This window comes from Kryptolebias marmoratus, linkage group LG22 (assembly GCF_001649575.2).
Source record: "Kryptolebias marmoratus isolate JLee-2015 linkage group LG22, ASM164957v2, whole genome shotgun sequence".
NCBI classification, from domain to species: domain Eukaryota; kingdom Metazoa; phylum Chordata; class Actinopteri; order Cyprinodontiformes; family Rivulidae; genus Kryptolebias; species Kryptolebias marmoratus.
Window position 1 is genome coordinate 20,501,469 of NC_051451.1, and position 17,313 is coordinate 20,518,781.

The following is a 17,313-nucleotide window of genomic DNA, read 5'->3' on the forward strand; positions in this document are numbered from 1 at the left end:
CCCCCCAGCCACTGTGGCTGGTGGACAAAATTTTTAATTTCCACCCCTGCCTATAAGGCCTTGAGACGTTGTGTTGTGGAGTTTTGCTGCGAAAGGTTAACAGAGAAAGGTGAGCAGGTCCATCAGTTCGAGTAAACACTGACACACAAGCACACACAGAGACACAAATCTGCACACAAACATGAAGCAGGATGGGGGCCTCAGACTCTCTCACAATCAGACAGGAAAAGGCTTACTTAAGTCGGTGCTATTGTAACACGCTGAGTAGACATGTTGGTTGGATGACCACAAGTGTGTGCATGTATGCACTGGTATGCATGCAAACACGTGCATGTTTGCATACATGCATCAAGACTTCAGCAATGCATTAAAGATTCCCTTTGCTGATTGATAACAGACAAAGAAGCAGGAGCAATATTTGGTCAAAGGGAAAATTTGACATAATAAAAAAACAAACATGTGAATTCATCTTGGCCGCTCAGAGAGCGGTAGTCCTATGAAGAGGTTTTTCCAAAGCAAGAAAAGAAGGGAGTGAGAAGTTCTTCAGGTGTAAAACTTATATTCTGTATTAGGCAGGTTGAGATTGTTGCACTTATTAAGCTCTGGTTTCTCCAAAAGGAGGTTCATTGTGTGCCCTTGGCAGGATTTACGTGGCATTTCTTTCAAAGGGGCAAAGTCAGGATTTCTTTTCACCTCGAGAAACCAAGTGGCACGACATCAAAGCTTATCCAGGGACTTAGAGCCTCACAACTCTCAGATGTAAGAAAACTAAGAGGGCTCAGCGGAGAAGCATTAGTGGCACCAAAGTGTAACAAATACCTTGCAAAATGACAAATATTGTAGTAAAACACATACCAACTGCCATATGGTTTTGTACAACTCTGCATTGCAAATACAAGACGGCTGAGTGTGTTTAAGCAAACTACAGAAATGTGAAGCTCTTCATCAATGATTGTCTCCTGGTTTTTATGTGAGACTGCAACACATCACATCTGCTCAATTGGATTTTGGCCAAATAACAAACCCACAAATGAAATAAAACAGGCATTTCTCCTCGTCTACAGATCATTTTTTTGGGCTACTCCCCCAAACCATTTGCTACTACAGATAACTACCTCATGGTGTTATTTTAAACGTAATTGGCTTGGGCTAGATTTACAGAAAATATGCCTTAATCACAGGGTAGATTGCATAGTAAAATGTTTCTGCGCTGAAAACGAGGAGTAGGAAATACTCCTTCTGCTTTGTCATAATGAGTAGGTTCTGTTAAGATGTTGGCAGCATCTTTGACATTTCACGAATCTCCCTCGCTACTTCGGCCCCCTACTGTCCCACACATTTACGTAATGAAACACAAAAAAGGACAGTATGGATGTGAATCCTTTCAGCAGCTTACTGCCAGAGTGCCCACTTGCGTACGGTGAGAAAAACCAGGACTTTTTTTATAGATGATTTCTCTTTCGGTGACTAACAAGGTGTACACAGCAACAAACCAAACTCTATCATTCCTTTTGCACTCATCACCATCAGTGTGGGCCTAATGTGCCTTCGTTATGCTTTGAAGTACTTGGAATTGCAGTTGGAAATTTCCATAAACTCATCATGGGCATGAATGTCATATTCATTTGAGACTTTTATTGATTTATTTGAAACATTCTTTTTCCAATGTGGAATGACTGTACAACTTACAACTTCAACAATTTTTATAACAAGAATTGGGTGCACAAATTTGAATGTATTGTTTTGTTTCTTTTAAAGTTTTTATACCTTGTGTAGAGAACTTTAGGTTACTAACGCACCACGAGCTGGACTGCCTGAGAAGTTTCACCTAATTAACTGGATGCAGGTTAAAGAGTTTGCAGCCCTAAACCAATAGCGGTACACGTTTACTGGTTATCTCCACTAATCCTCATTATGACCATGAGAGTAATGCATCAGACAACCACTGCAGGTCAAAGGTCAGCAGACAGACACAGAGGTTGCCATAGGAACTGCCAGGGCTTGAGACCTCTGCTGCTTTCTATTGAAAGAGTGGGAAGAGGGGCTTCAGACCTACTGAGACAAATCCTTCTCACTTTACATTGGGCCCGTTCCATTTGAGAACAATGACGGTCTGCACTGCAAGCACTTGAAAATCTTTACAACTGCACGCACACACACACACACAGCAATGTGCATGAATAACCCCCCATTACAGGCAAGGCACAAACACACAACCTTAAATACCCATTACAAAGCTGAGTGCAGCTGACTGTAAAAGCCCTGCCTGCAGGACTGAGAGGCGTGCTTTCCACATACATATGATATCTCAGCTGGGCAACTCCTTCGGCTAATGCACTGTAGCAGAACAAGTGGGAGTGAAAAAACTGCAGGAGATAAATGACTTTGCAAAGCAGAGGCATGGGGGCTGCTTTTTTTAAGCGTAGTGCCCAGCTCTATGCGGTGCTGCATAAAATGCTTTAGCTGCTGCCAAATTGTGGTCAACATGGAAAAACTGAGCCTTATCACGGTGCACGTTTGTGATAAACATAACGACACAATGAGACACCGGCGGTCACACGTGATGTATATTTTTAGTATCTGAGCACTATTGTTCTTTTTTAAACCAGTTCTGTAGATTTAAAATGTTTGCATTCTTTTATGAATCCAGCATTTCTTGAACGAATGCATCTTGAGTGATCGACTGGCACGTAGAGTACGAGTTGGGGATGACTCTCAGCCACTACCACACCAGAGTTTAGCTCAGCATCTGTAAAACTGACTGAGTTACAGCATTTCTTTGTGCTTGCTAAAGTCAATTACCATCTTGAATCAAATTAACTCCAAAAGTTAACCATCTGTTTCCAATGAACGTTTTCTGTTTTATTAAACTGTGTGCACTGGTTCATTAGATATTTTGCTAACAAACAAACAAACGATCGCCCAAATGAAAGCCTTCTGCAATAAAAGGTGGGTGATAATAAATGCTACATACTATGGTGGCCTGCAGGTTTAAAACACACAGCAAACAGCTGAACGGGCCTCAGACGGCGAAACACGCTGCAAACACACAAATGATGAAAACTCCAAAACAAACAAACACAAAAAAAATGTTTAGCTGAGCCCTTATCCAAAATATCGCACTGCTCGCATAAAAGTGAAGATAATTTGGTCCATCTCATCTGAATTCTGACAATTACAGACAGTGCACAGTGCGATATGAAAACATGTTGCATTTTACATCATTTTTGTAAAAAAAAGAAGGAATTATCCTCAGCGTTATGAGGTATTATTTCCTACAATTCTTTAGAGACGGTGATGGAAATATTTTTTTTTTGGTGTGTGTGTGTGTGAGAGCCGACAGGCTGTAAAATTGAGTCAGCTTCTCTCGCCTACAGCTCTAAACATGTCAGGACTTTTGCAGCCAAATACACAAACAGCAGCCTTGGTTTTCTGTGACTTGAAGTATTTTTTTTGTTGTTGTTGTTGTTTTCTGCAGAGACGTTTATGATCAGATCTCAACGCTGTCCTTAACATCCAACAGAAAACAAAACCATGTGATAGTTTAGCTACAAGACAGGCAGTGTTTAGTTTTTTTCCTTTTCTTTTTCAAAGTCATTACATTTCAAAGTCTGTAGTCTAACTAATATTTTGCATGTTTTACATATATAGATAATATTTTATGGCTAAGTAAAACCAAACCCAGCCACACTGTAAAACCAGGGACAGATTCCACATGCCTCTACATGAAGTACTCTTTGGCCTCTGTCTTTTCAGTCTTGACAAGTTAGAAACATTCACTGGAAGGGTGTGTGATCTTGATCAGCAAGACTGGCCGGTGAGCATGCTTACATATTACCCACACTTAAAGTACACCTAAAGCGCAACTAGGCAAACACAGTAAAACAAGACCAGAGATAACCCCGCCATACCGGTTCCCTATTTGGAAATAGGTGACAGATGAAGTTTGAGATTCGTGCTGCAGTTCATAGACAGCTATGTTGCAGCATGCCGCGAGGATCCACCCCATGCAGGCGCACAAAATCAAACATACACACAAAAAAAAACTGGTTTTAAAGCCACAAACACAGCCATCTCTGTGTGTAAACGCAGGCCAACGTGATGTCACTTAAGGCTGAACAACACCCGGCTGTGCTGATTGAATCAGAGTGGATCAGCAGTTCTGTCACTCTGTGTGAGGACATTTACCAGCAGTATGCACGCTAACACAAATACAAGCATGCATGCTGCGCAGCAAAAAGAGTCATGACCAGATTAGTATGCCGCTGATTCGGTACCTCGTACGGACTGACCCACAATTTAGATTAATCCAAAATATCTGTTTACAAATCTCCACATGGCCTAATTTTTGCCTCCTCAGCCCCGACTTTTCTCAGATGTAACAACAAAGCACTCACAGCAAGCTCTATGCGCGTTATATAACCAGCTCTGCTACTATCACTCTTACAACTCGGTAAGCGCACGTGCACACTCTTGTATACAATACACACGTGGGCTTTTACACACACACACCCTCCTGTGTCACACAGACAACACCGGGCTATGCACACAGCCGTGTACAAAATGCTAACATAACTCAGCTTATTTAACTTCTGCCTTCAAAAGCGAAATCCATAAATGGCAATGTTTGATGCATCGCTATCATCTGCTTTTGTACTCTGGCCAAAAGAAACTCTGTATCTGTAATAACAGTACGTGAACTTTAAACATAGAGGCAGATCTTTAAGAAGAAACCTGCAGCAGATGGCCACAAAGCTCTGATCTCATCGAGGCTTACAGTTTAAAGAGGCGGCCTAAATCCAAAGAAAAACCTTTGCTATGCTATATGTAGCCTGTTTTTGAAGGAGTTTTGTGTTTGATTAGTTAAAAAAGGTTAGCCCACGTACACAGGAACTAGTTGTTCCCTCGATTGCAACACTGAAGACGCGCACACTCACACACACATAAAAGAAAACCCCAGAAATGTACTCAAAACATGTGCTTAACTGCTGCCAGTCATGTGCCATCAGCTTCCCCTCCAACAGCCAGATCTCGACTCGCCACACGCAAACTGACACAAGCACTTCCACTTTCACTCGCAGGGAATCAGTGACACCAGAAAGGAAAAAAAACAAAAAAACACCACCATAGACTTTAGTGTTAATACCAGACGAAAAAAAAAAAAAAAGATTCACGATTTGAAAGCGAAACCTTCTGTTTCAACTCTCTGGCTCAGTTAACTCGCAATCATCGCTGTCACGAGTGGGAGGGAAACCTCAGAGATCAAACGACACGATGCCAAAATCCGTTCGTTTTTCGGCTGCTTCGGATCAGCTGTGTGTTAAATCTCCTGCGTATTTAACCTACAACCTGCATGCTAAAACCTTTCATATGAGCTGATAATTGTAAATCCATCGTGTCTCACCTGTACGTCACATCGAGTGATCAGAGATGACGGTCTCCTCCTCTTGAGTTCCACACACTTCCTCAGCTTACAGATCTGGTGGCCGGTCCTGTGATTGAGGCAGCAGCTGCACTGGCCACAGTTAATCTTCCTGAGGCATGGCTCGCACGTCCCACACCTGCTCCGCTTCCTCCTCTCCTTCCGCGGTGGCTTTAGAGACGTCCCCGGGGCCCCTGGTCCACGGCCGGGCTCTGCATACCCCGTCTCTGATTCGGTGTCAAACGAGAGCGAGGAGCGAGTGCTTTCTGAGCTGCACGAGAACGTGGAGGCGCTGTCGAGAGACGGGGTCGAGATCTTTGGCACCAAGTCCTCCTCGGGCACGGCGACCTGAACGCTGTCCTTGATGAGGTTTGGTTCCCGCTCGGCTGCAGGGACATCGACGCCTGGCTGAGTAACCAGTGAAAAGGAAAGTACAGACTCTTTCTTGCTGTTACAACCCTGCGACTCTTGATTTAATTCACCATCTTTGGTCTCTGTTGGTGGAAAATCTCGTCTTTCTTCCCCAAGAAAAGGACCCACCACTCTTTGCTGTTGGCGTGATTCTCGGTTGCTGGACTCCTCTAAGATCTTAGGTTTAAGGGAGTCCCGACAGATGATAACCGGCATACTTCTTTTCACTATGACAGTCTGCACCTTGGCAGCAGCGTCAGGGACAGCTGAGGAGCCCGGTGACGGAGGTTTAGCACCGTGTACGGTAGGTTGAACGTCTGTTTTAGCCTTGCTCACAGCCTCTGGCTCACATGGAGCCGAGGTGGAGGGGGCTGTGGTGAGATCTGAGGTAGTTGCGTTGGAGGCCAGTAACACATGAGCCGGTGATGCCGACTGTGCTGTTGGTCCCGTGTTACAATGAGGTGGATCTGGGGTTCGACAGGTTGGAGTGCTGGTTTGGGAGTCAGCAGGACTGGTGGAAATCTGCTTTTCTTTTCCTCCACTGTCCTCGCCCTCACAGTTCCCCAGCCCCGCAGCTATTTCTTTCTTCCCTTGAACAGTCTCACTTTGTCTCCCGACAACCTTCTCCTCCTCTAAACTCTCTCTCTTCTCGTGATTTATCTCATCTTTTCTGTCCGTGACAACTGATTCGCTTTCATCTGCTCTATTCTCTTTCGTGCCCGGCATCGTACCCTCCTCCTGGTGGACAGTACACCCACCATCCTGCTTGCCATCGCTGACAAGATGATCAAGCTCATTTCCAGTAATGGATGAAGTGTCATTTTCCTCACCACTGCCGTGCACCCCTAATGGGCCACTGCTAGTCAACTCTAAGGTGCCAGAGGCGGGATCTTTACTCCTGTCACTGAAGGTACTTGACTGTCCATCAGTGTCATCACAAACTGCGGCCCCAGTGGCTCCATTCGAGTCACCTTCCCTGCTGCAGCTGACAGTCTGCGTGTCTTGAGCTAAAACACCGTCTCGGCTGTGCTGCACAGCGTCTCCAGGTGTGTTGTTACACGCCGGTGAATCAGCTTTAGGAACGCTGTCCTCTTTTGCGTCGTCAAGCTCGAAACTCTGCTCTTCAACACCTGAAGGGGCTTCACTAGCAGTTTTGCGAGGATCCGTGGAGATCCCGTCGTCGTCGCTGCTGTTCAGTTTCTCGTGTTCCTCGTCACGATCGGGATGTTTGATGCCTGAGGGTTTGCTTTTTGCATTTCGTTGGTGGGACGCCGCTCTTCTCCCGGTGCTCCGCCTGCTGCTTTTCCTTCCCCTGCTCGGTTTAGGAGACCGACAGGGCGGTGCAGATGCTTGCGCGTCGAACTGGGACCTCCTCTGTCCCGGGGGGACCTGTGACTTGCCACAGCTTTCGGGCAGACTACTTGATCGTCTAAGCCTTTCAGGTCCAGCTACATGGATATCTCTGCCAGGGGACCTCCTGGGATCCTTACCTCTCCCACGTGGACTCTGACCCGTCTTAGCCTGCGCCCTGGTTGCTGACCTTGTGGATTCTGCGGGTGCCTTCTGGAACCTCTCCGTGACCTTTTCTCTGGGTTTGCTTGAGTTACAGGTTTTAGCCTTGGTTCTGGTGACTTTCTGGCCTTTCCTCCTCTGAGCAGGTGTCTGTCTCCTGGCGGGTTTGGTAGTAGCAGGCATGGCTGAGGGTGTGGAGGAGAGGACTTTTGACAGCCAGCATGGGAGCCAGATAATTGTTTATGCCTCGGTCAGAAAAGAAACGTCTTGACTTCTTCTCCTGTTGCAGTTTCCCTTTAAACAGTAAGTGGCGTTTTTGGTGCTCATTTGCAACGCATTACCTGCAAAGAGAAAGGAAAAAAAAAGGGGGGGGAGAAAATGAAATGCAAAACAGCTGCACCAACTTTGAATATTTTTTCTTTCTTTCACGTCGACTTGCAGAAGACATCTAGAGCAAAAAAAAAAAAAAAAAAAAGAAGTTCCAGCAGCCCTATATTTCTCTGTACTTTGTTTCCCACAGAAGACACTTTTTTTTGCCCCTCCTTAAATACCCACTCGGACGCGCAAGTGCCTGGAGGTTGACGTCAATGTAGCAAATTCAAAAACACCCTTACACAGTCAAATCTGAAGGATAATCAGCTGAGGTGCCTAAAAGCAAGCAAGCAAAAATATATTTAAAAAAAAGAAACAAAGCAGCTAAGCTTCCGGAGTGGCTTTAACAGTTTAAAGGGCGAAGAAGGCTCCGGACGGAGGTCGGATCCTGTTTTTCTGACTGGCGGAAGAAGAGGGGGGTTATTACCGTGTAAAAAAACCGCCCTCGTCGCTTATTGTTATTATTATTATTATTATTATTATTATTATTATTATTATTATTATTATTATTATTATTATATTATTATTATTTTGCACTTGACCGCCGTCGTTTAAATCCCCCCGCCTGGAAAGCTCGTTTTGTTTTATAAACGCACGGGCTGGCTTCGTCTGTGGGGTTTTATTTACACATTTACGGCCCGAAATGCTTTACATACCACAGAGAGAGACAGTTGTACGGTCTGAGCTGCTAATAATACTCCGCTCCAGCGCGACGGCTCCCATTGGTTTCCCTCCTCGGTAAATATAGACCGCTGCTGAGTTCAATCCTCTCCCGACGGTGACACATGGACATGATAGCAGAGCCGACAGCAGGAACAGACATCGAGGATTGTTTTTTTTTTTTGTAATGTCCTTGTTATCAACCCCCCTTCTTCTCTGTCGCGTTAGTCGTGTTGCGTTCACGGAGCCGCGACGCCCGTAAAAATGTAAATCCCTCTTGTGTCAGTCCATCCAGGGCAGCCCCCGCTCCGCTCGCACTCGCTCCCTCCACCAGACGCAACCCTCGGTCTCTCCGCCCGCCTGCCTGCCTGCCCGCCCGCTCGCCTGGCCCCCGAACTGCCTCGTCGTCGTCCGGGGCTCCGAAAGGAGGGAGAGAAGAGGAGGAGAAAACCCGGAGTGGACTTTTTCAGCTTCAGTCTGTAGTTTTTTTTTTTGTTTTTTTTTTACACACGAGGGTGTCAAAACTAACAGCTCATCAGCAGGAGAAATAATGATTTGTAATGAGCTAAATGTTGCAAGTGAGTGTGACGTCATCAATCAGTGCCCAAGTTTTAAACCACCTTCACTTTTTATTATAGCGTTTTTGACTCCAAAGTGTTCTTTTTGAAATTTTCTGCAACATATCTCACGAACCACTGGACAGATTTTAATGAAACTTTCAGGAAATAATCATTGGATGCACATCTACAAGTCATTACCTTTTGTAGTGACCCCAATTCAGACTGGCCGCCACAGCCAACACAAAAATGACTACAGCTCAGCCAATTCTGCAGATATTGAGCTAAAATTTGATGTGGTAGTAGCTGAGAGTCATTCACAACCCATACTGTGAGCTTGACACTTTGTGCAACATATTTGCATAAAACTTTGGTGATAAATATTAGCGCCTGTTAGCAAAATATCTTGTGAACCACTGGACAGATTTTAGAGAAACTCTAACAAAGTAATCACTTACTGTAAATCTAAAACTCATCAACATTTGGAGTCAACCCAATTCAAAATGGCCACCACAGCTAATTAATCTTAACTCAGTCAGATATCGAGCTAAATTTGTGGTAGTAGCTGAGAGTCTTCCCCATCACATACTCAGAACTGTCGTCACATCTTGTGAGATCTGAATAACATCACTTACAAGGTTTGACCTAAACAGATATACAGAAACTACATCCCTTGATCATACAATGATTTTAGTTTAAATCTCTGTCGTGAAAGGTGGCGGGTGATATGCATTCTTTCAAGGACTGGTAAGAATTGAATTTTAGTAGGTTTGACCAACATTTCTTTAAACTTTCTAATAGTCTTAAAGCTTTTCTTTGACATTTGGCTGTATTCTTCTTTGCTAATTTTCAGTCCAGTCATTTTATCTGACTAAATTATCATGCAGCTTAAAAAATGAGGAAAATAGATAAGTAGAGAACAAAAGAAGAAGTGTGTAAAGCACTATCTAAAACAGATAAACATCTTTTGAAAGTCATGTCTTTCTTTAAAAAAAGGAAAAATAAATCCTGCAAAGTTTGTTTGTTGTTCGCAGTCAGCTGTGTCTAGTATTTTGAAAAAAAAACAAACAAAGGAAGTAAAACCAGACAAACTGAAAATGCACAACAAAGTAAATCAATCAGGTGAAGGAAAGTGAGCCATATGTAAGAAACGGGACTTGTGAAACCTAAACTATAACTAACAAATGCATAGAAGCAAACAGGGGTGCATAAAATAAGCAGTTACTATGGAATATTGGATAAACTGACTATTTATTGACAAATCATAAATCCGTACATGGTCACATAGATGATGCCAGATATTTTGTTTGGTGCTAGTTCAATAAAACAGAGATAAAGAAAACAAAGGCATTTCCACAGATTTTGGTAACATAGGGTTGCAAGTCAATAACTGATAATGAATAAATTCCACTGCCTGTTAACTAATTGGCTCATGTGCACATTTTTTTTTTTTCAAGGTAATAATGTAGTTTAACACAAAATTGTCTTTAGAAAATTCATGTCAAGTCAGTGACACGGTCATTGGATAGTTTAGTGTTGTTATTATGTGTCGATTTTTTTCAGATTTTTCAATTTGTTGTCATTTTTCCAGATGGTCATCTTCATTTTCTTTGCATAATTCTTATCTAAGTGAACAATGGAGAAATAAACAAAATCTGGTTGCATAAAAAACAGAAGAAATTAAGGAGTAGCGTCTGAACAATCAGAGTTAGATGAATTTTATGCTCTTTTTAAGCCATTTATACAAAATGTATTTTAAAAGTGACAAGAACAAACTCCTCCCAATTCCTCGTTGTCATTATGCTCCACCCCCTGTTGCGTCATTATCATGCGTCTGTTTTTGGCTAGAAGCCGTCTTTCGTCTGTGGGCGAAGGACACGGATGTTTTAACCTCTGATTTTGAGCCACAACTGCCTTTTTTCGTAAAATTTGTGAACGACTTTCTCGAGGAAGCGGCAACAGTATTTTTAATCTTTTGTTATTTATTTACTGAGCGGCCAGAATTACATCAGGCGACAAGAAAACCCAGAAGAGTTAGCAACTCAGCGGAGATGACGCTTATTTGTGAAACACGTTTCATTTAAAACCTACCTCTGTTTTTGCTGTTTATGTGCCTTTAACAGTTCATATTAATTTGTAAGTATGTCTTTATTACAGTCAACCGAATAGAGTGTTGTCTCATAGTTGAGTCTCTTTTTTAAGTAACCTGAAAACGGATCTGTGTCCCTATAAGTCGGTACTAACCTCACAGAAACCTCCCCTTTGTGTAGAGTTCAAGTTTGGGCGTTCGTTTTTTGTGTTTGTTCAAAAATACTGCAGTAAATGACATTTTCAAGGCCAGAAGAACTTGTTTGGTTAGTTTGCTATGAGGAAAGAAACATAAAAACGCGGTATTTCAGTATATTAGATAGAAAATGTCCAATTTCTTTTCAAGCGTAAAAACTGTCTTTGGATTCTAGTTACAGAAATTCACATTTAAGTTACATTTTCTGAACTTATGTGTTTTAACAAAGCTTACCAGTTATGGATGTGGCAGATTCCTGAGCGGAGAAGATGACAGCGGAGGCTGCTGCCTCCACACCTCCCACCATGAGCACCCCCACTAACAGGGACTACTACTGGCTTCGCTCCTTTGTGGCAGGAGGTAAAGTCTGACACATTATTAATTATGATGTTCAGGGCTGCGAAGATTCACTCTGGCAGAATTTGTCATGACAGAAGAAGCCCCCATGTTTGCGTACAGGCAGGCACACTTAGCCCTGAAACACTTCTTTCTGTTTTAACATTCTTTCATAAACCAGTTTGGTGATAAAGGAAGCGACATTCCTTTGTCAAACCCTTGATAACAGATATAAAAGTAAAGTGGAATGGCACTATGAGAGTGCAGTCCTTCTCTCATGCCAATTTGTGGTATTTAGTGGCACAGAAACCCTCCAACGAGGTAGGTAATAATTGTCTAAGCAGCAGTGAAAACACGTCTCTGCTTTGGCTCCACTCTGAGAGGGAATAAATGTGTCCTTTCATCACACTTTTATTGGATTTTATACCACTCAAACCTCTTATGCAACAATATGCATTTGTTGGCAACCTAAAGTAAGATCAATAACAGTCCATGGCCTTTGTCTGCAAAAAGAGACAGAAATTTTTTTAAAGCACAATAATTATGCCTAAATAACTGCAAAAAAAGGATTGGCTCACATAGCTCTGTGCAACATTTTCAGTCAATATTGGTTGTTTTATATTTTTCTTTCAAGCAGTCAGACTTTTTTGTAATATTTTTAGGTGATCTTGTTCAATTTCTTTTCAAGCTTTCTGAGGGTCTTTTAATGCTGCTTTTTAAAACTCATTTTCAGCCTGATACTGGATTATTTTTAGGAATCTTCACAATTATTTACATAATTTCATGTAAATAGTCTTTACAAAATGCAGGTTTTAATAGTTAGTTTTTGTATAGTGTTTCCATTATTTCCTCAGTAATAATTTTTTAAATCATTCATTATAAGTTTATTTTGTTAGCCTCCAGTAAAATGTGCATAATTGGCTAAATAATTTCTTCAGCTGGGACCAGTTGTTTAAAATGAACCCATGTCTGTCCTGAGCGCTGCAGGTTGACACAGAGCTGGAGACGGATGGAAAGTTGCACTTTTGGTAGTTAAATAATATTCCTGTGTTCTGTCTTTAGGTGTAGCAGGATGCTGTGCCAAGACCACCATCGCTCCTCTGGACAGGGTCAAGATTCTTCTTCAAGGCCAGAGCCCACATTACAAACATCTGGGTAAAAAAAAAAAAAACAGCTTCCAAACAATGAAAGCCATATTTGTTTTCAGTCCTCTGGAGTGAATCTTGTGAATTTATTTTCTGCAGGAGTGTTTTCCACTCTCACCGCTGTGCCAAAGAAAGAAGGCATCCTGGGTTTGTACAAGGGTAATGGGGCCATGATGGTCAGGATATTCCCTTACGGAGCCATTCAGTTTATGGCCTTTGACAGATATAAAAAGGTACTGTGAGCACTTCATCATGGATAACCAATTTCAAAGGGCACTATTGTAAAAAGTTATCTTGAAATAAAATGGATTGCTTCATGTCTTCTTGTCAGTTTTTTTTTTTTGCTTTGACATAATTTTGTTTTTAAATGCATTCCTGTATAGGCGTCTTTTTTTATCAGTGCAGATTTTAATATGTTATTAATTTTACAGTTGCTGAATACACAGATTGGGATCTCTGGACACATCCATCGCCTCATGGCAGGATCTATGGCAGGTACTGATAATATTTATCTGTCCTTTACCTTTTGGTGGCGTAGACATTGTGGGAACTCTCACGATCTCCTTTTATCCGTCTGTGTTTCCAGGGATGACTGCGGTGATCTGCACCTACCCTCTGGATGTGATCCGAGCCAGACTGGCCTTCCAGGTGACAGGAGATCATCGCTACTCTGGAATTATTGACGTCTTCCGCTCCATCTACCACAAGGTGATTTACAAATGATGAATTTTCCAAACTTTAACTGAAATGTTTAACATTTTACATGAAGGTTTGCTACTTTTTGTTTTTTGTAAAGGAGGGAATTAAGGGGTTTTATAGAGGACTGACCCCAACACTTATTGGAATGGCGCCTTATGCAGGTGATTATTGATGCTTATACATTAATAAAATCTATGATCCTCATGTCCTCCTTCACATGTTTGACCTGTCTTCTTTGAGTGGCATTTCCTTCTTTCATGAGTTCTATCTGCGCCTTCCCAGGTCTCTCGTTCTTTACCTTCGGCACGCTGAAGAGCCTCGGCTTGAAGCATTTCCCGGAGCATCTGGGACGGCCTTCGTCAGACAACCCCGATGTCCTCGTCCTGAAAAGCCACATCAACCTGCTCTGTGGAGGAGTTGCTGGTGCCTTCGCTCAGACCGTCTCGTAAGTGCTGCAGGCAGGAAATCACAAGATTTTAAAGCTTATGACTCTAAATGTGTTTGGAGTTTGTTAATAATTACACAAATTTATTGACAGACGCCATATTTGTGTTTTTCTTACTAGCTATCCTTTAGATGTGGCGAGGAGAAGAATGCAGTTAGGCACGGTGCTTCCTGACTCGGATAAATGTGGGTAAGTATCTCCGCTGGTCGTACCGTTCATGCTTTAGTGTTTACAAAAACTAAAACTATTAATTTCTGCCTCTCTTTTTGTGTTTGTGTGTTGTCTTGGAAGTGTTCAGACATTGAATCTAGTTCCTGTTCTTAAAATGCCTCTTCACATTTACTGTTTGTAAGAAGAGCTTGATTAACAGAGGGCTTGAAATCAGGAAGAAAATTCCAAGAGGTTTAAGGGTTGTTTTAAATTCATTTGAAATTAAAATTAAGGGCCTAGCATCTTTTGAAGGGTTGCATATCACCTGCCAGATGTCATGACAAAGTTCTAAAACTAAGATCATCTTATAATGAGAGGGGCTGAAGCTGTTGCTGTTTTGGTCAATTTTTGAAAAATACTATGTGGACTCTTGTGTGATATTGCAAAATGTGTTAACACTTGATGTAGGTGGTGTGGATGTCTCAGCTTCTACTACTACAAACTTTAGTTCAATATCTAAATTTGACTAGGTTATAACTATTTTTGTGTTGGCTAATGTTGATTAGCTGTGGCAACCGTCTTGAGTTTGGGTGACTTCAAAAGTCAATGAGTTGGAGATGTACATCCCCTGATTACTTTCTGAAAGTTGAACTAAAATCCAGCAAGTGGTCCACGAGATATTTTGCTAACAGATGGACAAATGACCACACACAGACATGCGCACAGACACGGGGAAAAACTTAATGTATAACAAGCTGTGGCCAATATACGAGTAGTAAAACGGCTGCTTTTCATCACCTTGGTGTACTTACATGTTGCACAAATAAAGCACATTTTTAAATGTGAGGTCAATAGGAATTGGGATTAAAAACACCCATGTCACTCAAAAACATAAAATGAAAAGTCTTTTTTTTTTTCGTTTCTTTTAGGTTTTATTCAAATAATATTTAAAAAATGTCCCCATTTTTTGTCTTGCATGTGAACAGCTCGCCTATCAAGACTCTAAAGTACGTGTATCAGCAGTACGGGATCAAGAGGGGACTGTACCGAGGCCTTTCTCTCAACTACATCCGCTGCATCCCGTCCCAGGCCATGGCCTTCACCACCTACGAGTTCATGAAGCAGGTCCTCCACCTGAATTAGTCTTCTCCTGCGCCTGCAAGGCTGCGCTCGGCGAACCGACCAGCCGCGGCGTTAAGCTGGTACGTCTTAAGATCCCCACCAGAGCCAGTTACCGGTGAAGGAAATGACATGTCGGACTGAGAGAGACCGTTCATCCTGTTTCAGTTGCTTTCTCCATCGTTTTTACGTATCACAACAAAAGAGATTTTTAAAAAATTTTTTTAAACATGTTTCCGATCAAGACAATCTTTGAATGTGCAGAATCTCAGCCACTCTCACAGCAAACAAATATAATCTTCTTTTCTTACTCCATAAAGTGAGTTTAAGCTCAAAGTGATCAAAGTAGTACATGACTAAAACATTATATTTTTTTACTACAATAAGAATTTACATTTCTTAAACTTAAAGGTGATATTTCTCAGTATATGTGTACAGTTACACATTTCCTCTATTTTTATTTATTTATTATTAACTTAGAGTTTAACTGCTGCTGAATGATGGCTGAACTTGAATGATTGGCTTTTATTTAATTTTTTTTAAAAGATTTTGCACATTCAAGTCTTAGTTTTTAAGAAAATTTCCTATTTTTCTTCATGTTTTTGGCCTTTTTTCTGTAAACAAAGCATCTTAAATCTCTCATTCTTTAGGATGAAGTGACCCCTGAGCCACATGATTTTACTTCACAACAGCCTTCAATTTCTCTGTCTGGTCTTAAAAGAAGCAGTTTTATTGTTTCTGTGTTCAAGTGACAGAAAACATGAGCTTTTTTATGTTTGTCATTGTGTGCTTTAAAGTCTGTAGTTTTGATTTTGAACTATGTACATCCCAAAAAGTTTTACATATCATAAATATTAATTAACATGTCTGGAGGGATGAGTTTACCGGAGGGAACTCAGGTGTAATTTGCACTGCAGTATTTTTTTTAAATTTATTAATTTATCACCATGTTGCCACTGGGTGGCAGTATTGATACAAAATATTCATGTTAACAAGAGCTGCAGACATCAGCTGGACAAACTTTACACATCTCTTTTCAAATCTGTGTCAGAATGAGATTCCTTTTTATTCTGCCTTCGCAAAGCAGTCTGCCAGATTAAAAGTCACGTATGAAATCTTTCTAATACTTCAGAAAACGCGGATTACCTGGATACTGGAGCTCCTTTTTGTTTTTAGCTTTTTCTAAAAACTAAACCTGAGCATTAAGTCATGACTGAAACTCTGATTCAGTAACGTTGATCGGATGTTTAGGCGAGGCCGCTTTGCAGACAGCGACTAATGCTTTAATTCAACATTTCTCTGAACAGATGAAGAAACACATGTAAAGCCGGGTTACTCAGAATTAAGATCATTATAAATGTGGATATTAGTGAGAAGCAGAACTTTAAAAACAGCGGGTTTCATAACTTGTTTTTAGCTTGTGAAACTTCGAAATAAAGCTACCTTTAACTCCTCGTCACATTTTATTACAAATGTCCACCAGAGAGGGATTGTTTTCCTCCCTCATCTTATCATTTCTTCTAATAAGAATAACCGAGGGTCTCCCGATATAGATTTCACGCATAACAAAGAAAGAAAATAAGCATATAAACAAATCCAGGCAAAATACAGTTCATTATTTTAATTTTATCTCCCCAAAAAACTAAAATTTATGAACATCAAATTAGATTTTGAAGGCCTGTGCTCAAGCTAAATTGTAGTTTTCTTTCATCATGTTGCGACCTTTCACACTGGTAACCATGAGGTTGAAAATAGCTAATAAAATTGTAAAATCATGCAAATGACACCCACAGACTGAAGGGTTTGGTGTGCAACATGTGAGCACCTTGTGTCTAAAATAGCCGCTCAACCAAAATTAATATAATAAAAAACAGGGTAAAATCCCATTAAATGAGGCTATAAGTGTTTTAGTTCATTACAATAAATAAAAATAAAATTTACTGTTTTGTTTTGGAGGTAAAGGTTTATAACCTAATGTGAGACAGAGAGTTTTTGGTACCATATTGTGCTTTTTGTATGTTGACATTTATCTGCAGTGCTGCTTCCATCATGATTGATTTTTGTCCATATCAGCTCTGTTCTTGCTGCTGACTGTAATCAGATATTTGTGTGTAAATGTACATATTTGCTATGTGTGATACAATTTGGTCAATTTTTCTTAGATGTGACTGAAAATAAATAAACTGTTTTGAGAATCTGTC

The 17,313-nt window shown here is 41.2% G+C and overlaps 2 protein-coding genes across 3 annotated transcripts in view; one reads left to right on the forward strand and one right to left on the reverse strand.

Annotated features, from left to right (window-relative positions):
• Positions 1 to 7,558, reverse strand: part of tet1 (tet methylcytosine dioxygenase 1) — a 29,767-nt gene extending 22,209 nt beyond the window's left edge. The window contains exon 1 of the mRNA XM_017430475.3: positions 5,405 to 7,558. Within this exon, the coding sequence (XP_017285964.1) occupies positions 5,405 to 7,528 (2,124 nt within the window). The 5' untranslated portion in view covers positions 7,529 to 7,558. The remainder of the gene's footprint in view (positions 1 to 5,404) is intronic.
• On the forward strand, positions 7,510 to 17,313 carry slc25a16 (solute carrier family 25 member 16). Of its 2 annotated transcripts, none has more exons than XM_037973748.1 (10): positions 7,510 to 7,648; positions 11,448 to 11,578; positions 12,617 to 12,709; positions 12,799 to 12,932; positions 13,131 to 13,194; positions 13,286 to 13,407; positions 13,496 to 13,559; positions 13,681 to 13,843; positions 13,964 to 14,032; positions 14,980 to 15,136. In XM_037973748.1, exons 2-10 carry the CDS (start codon positions 11,488 to 11,490, stop codon positions 15,134 to 15,136), a joined length of 957 nt encoding a protein of 318 aa, XP_037829676.1. In that variant the 5' UTR covers positions 7,510 to 7,648; positions 11,448 to 11,487. The 2 variants fall into 2 exon arrangements, with proteins under 2 accessions (XP_037829676.1, XP_017283219.1); XM_017427730.3 differs by lacking the exon at positions 7,510 to 7,648 and adding an exon at positions 10,616 to 11,070 and having other exon boundaries at positions 14,980 to 17,313.

Excerpts from the sequence above, each read along its gene's own strand:
- slc25a16 (XM_037973748.1), top strand. The coding sequence starts at position 11,488 with ATGACAGCGGAGGCTGCTGCCTCCACACCTCCCACCATGAGCACCCCC. Across the intron at positions 11,579-12,616 it reads TCGCTCCTTTGTGGCAGGAG|GTGTAGCAGGATGCTGTGCC; the intron begins GTAAAGTCTGAC and ends TTCTGTCTTTAG. Across the intron at positions 13,195-13,285 it reads CATGGCAGGATCTATGGCAG|GGATGACTGCGGTGATCTGC; the intron begins GTACTGATAATA and ends CTGTGTTTCCAG.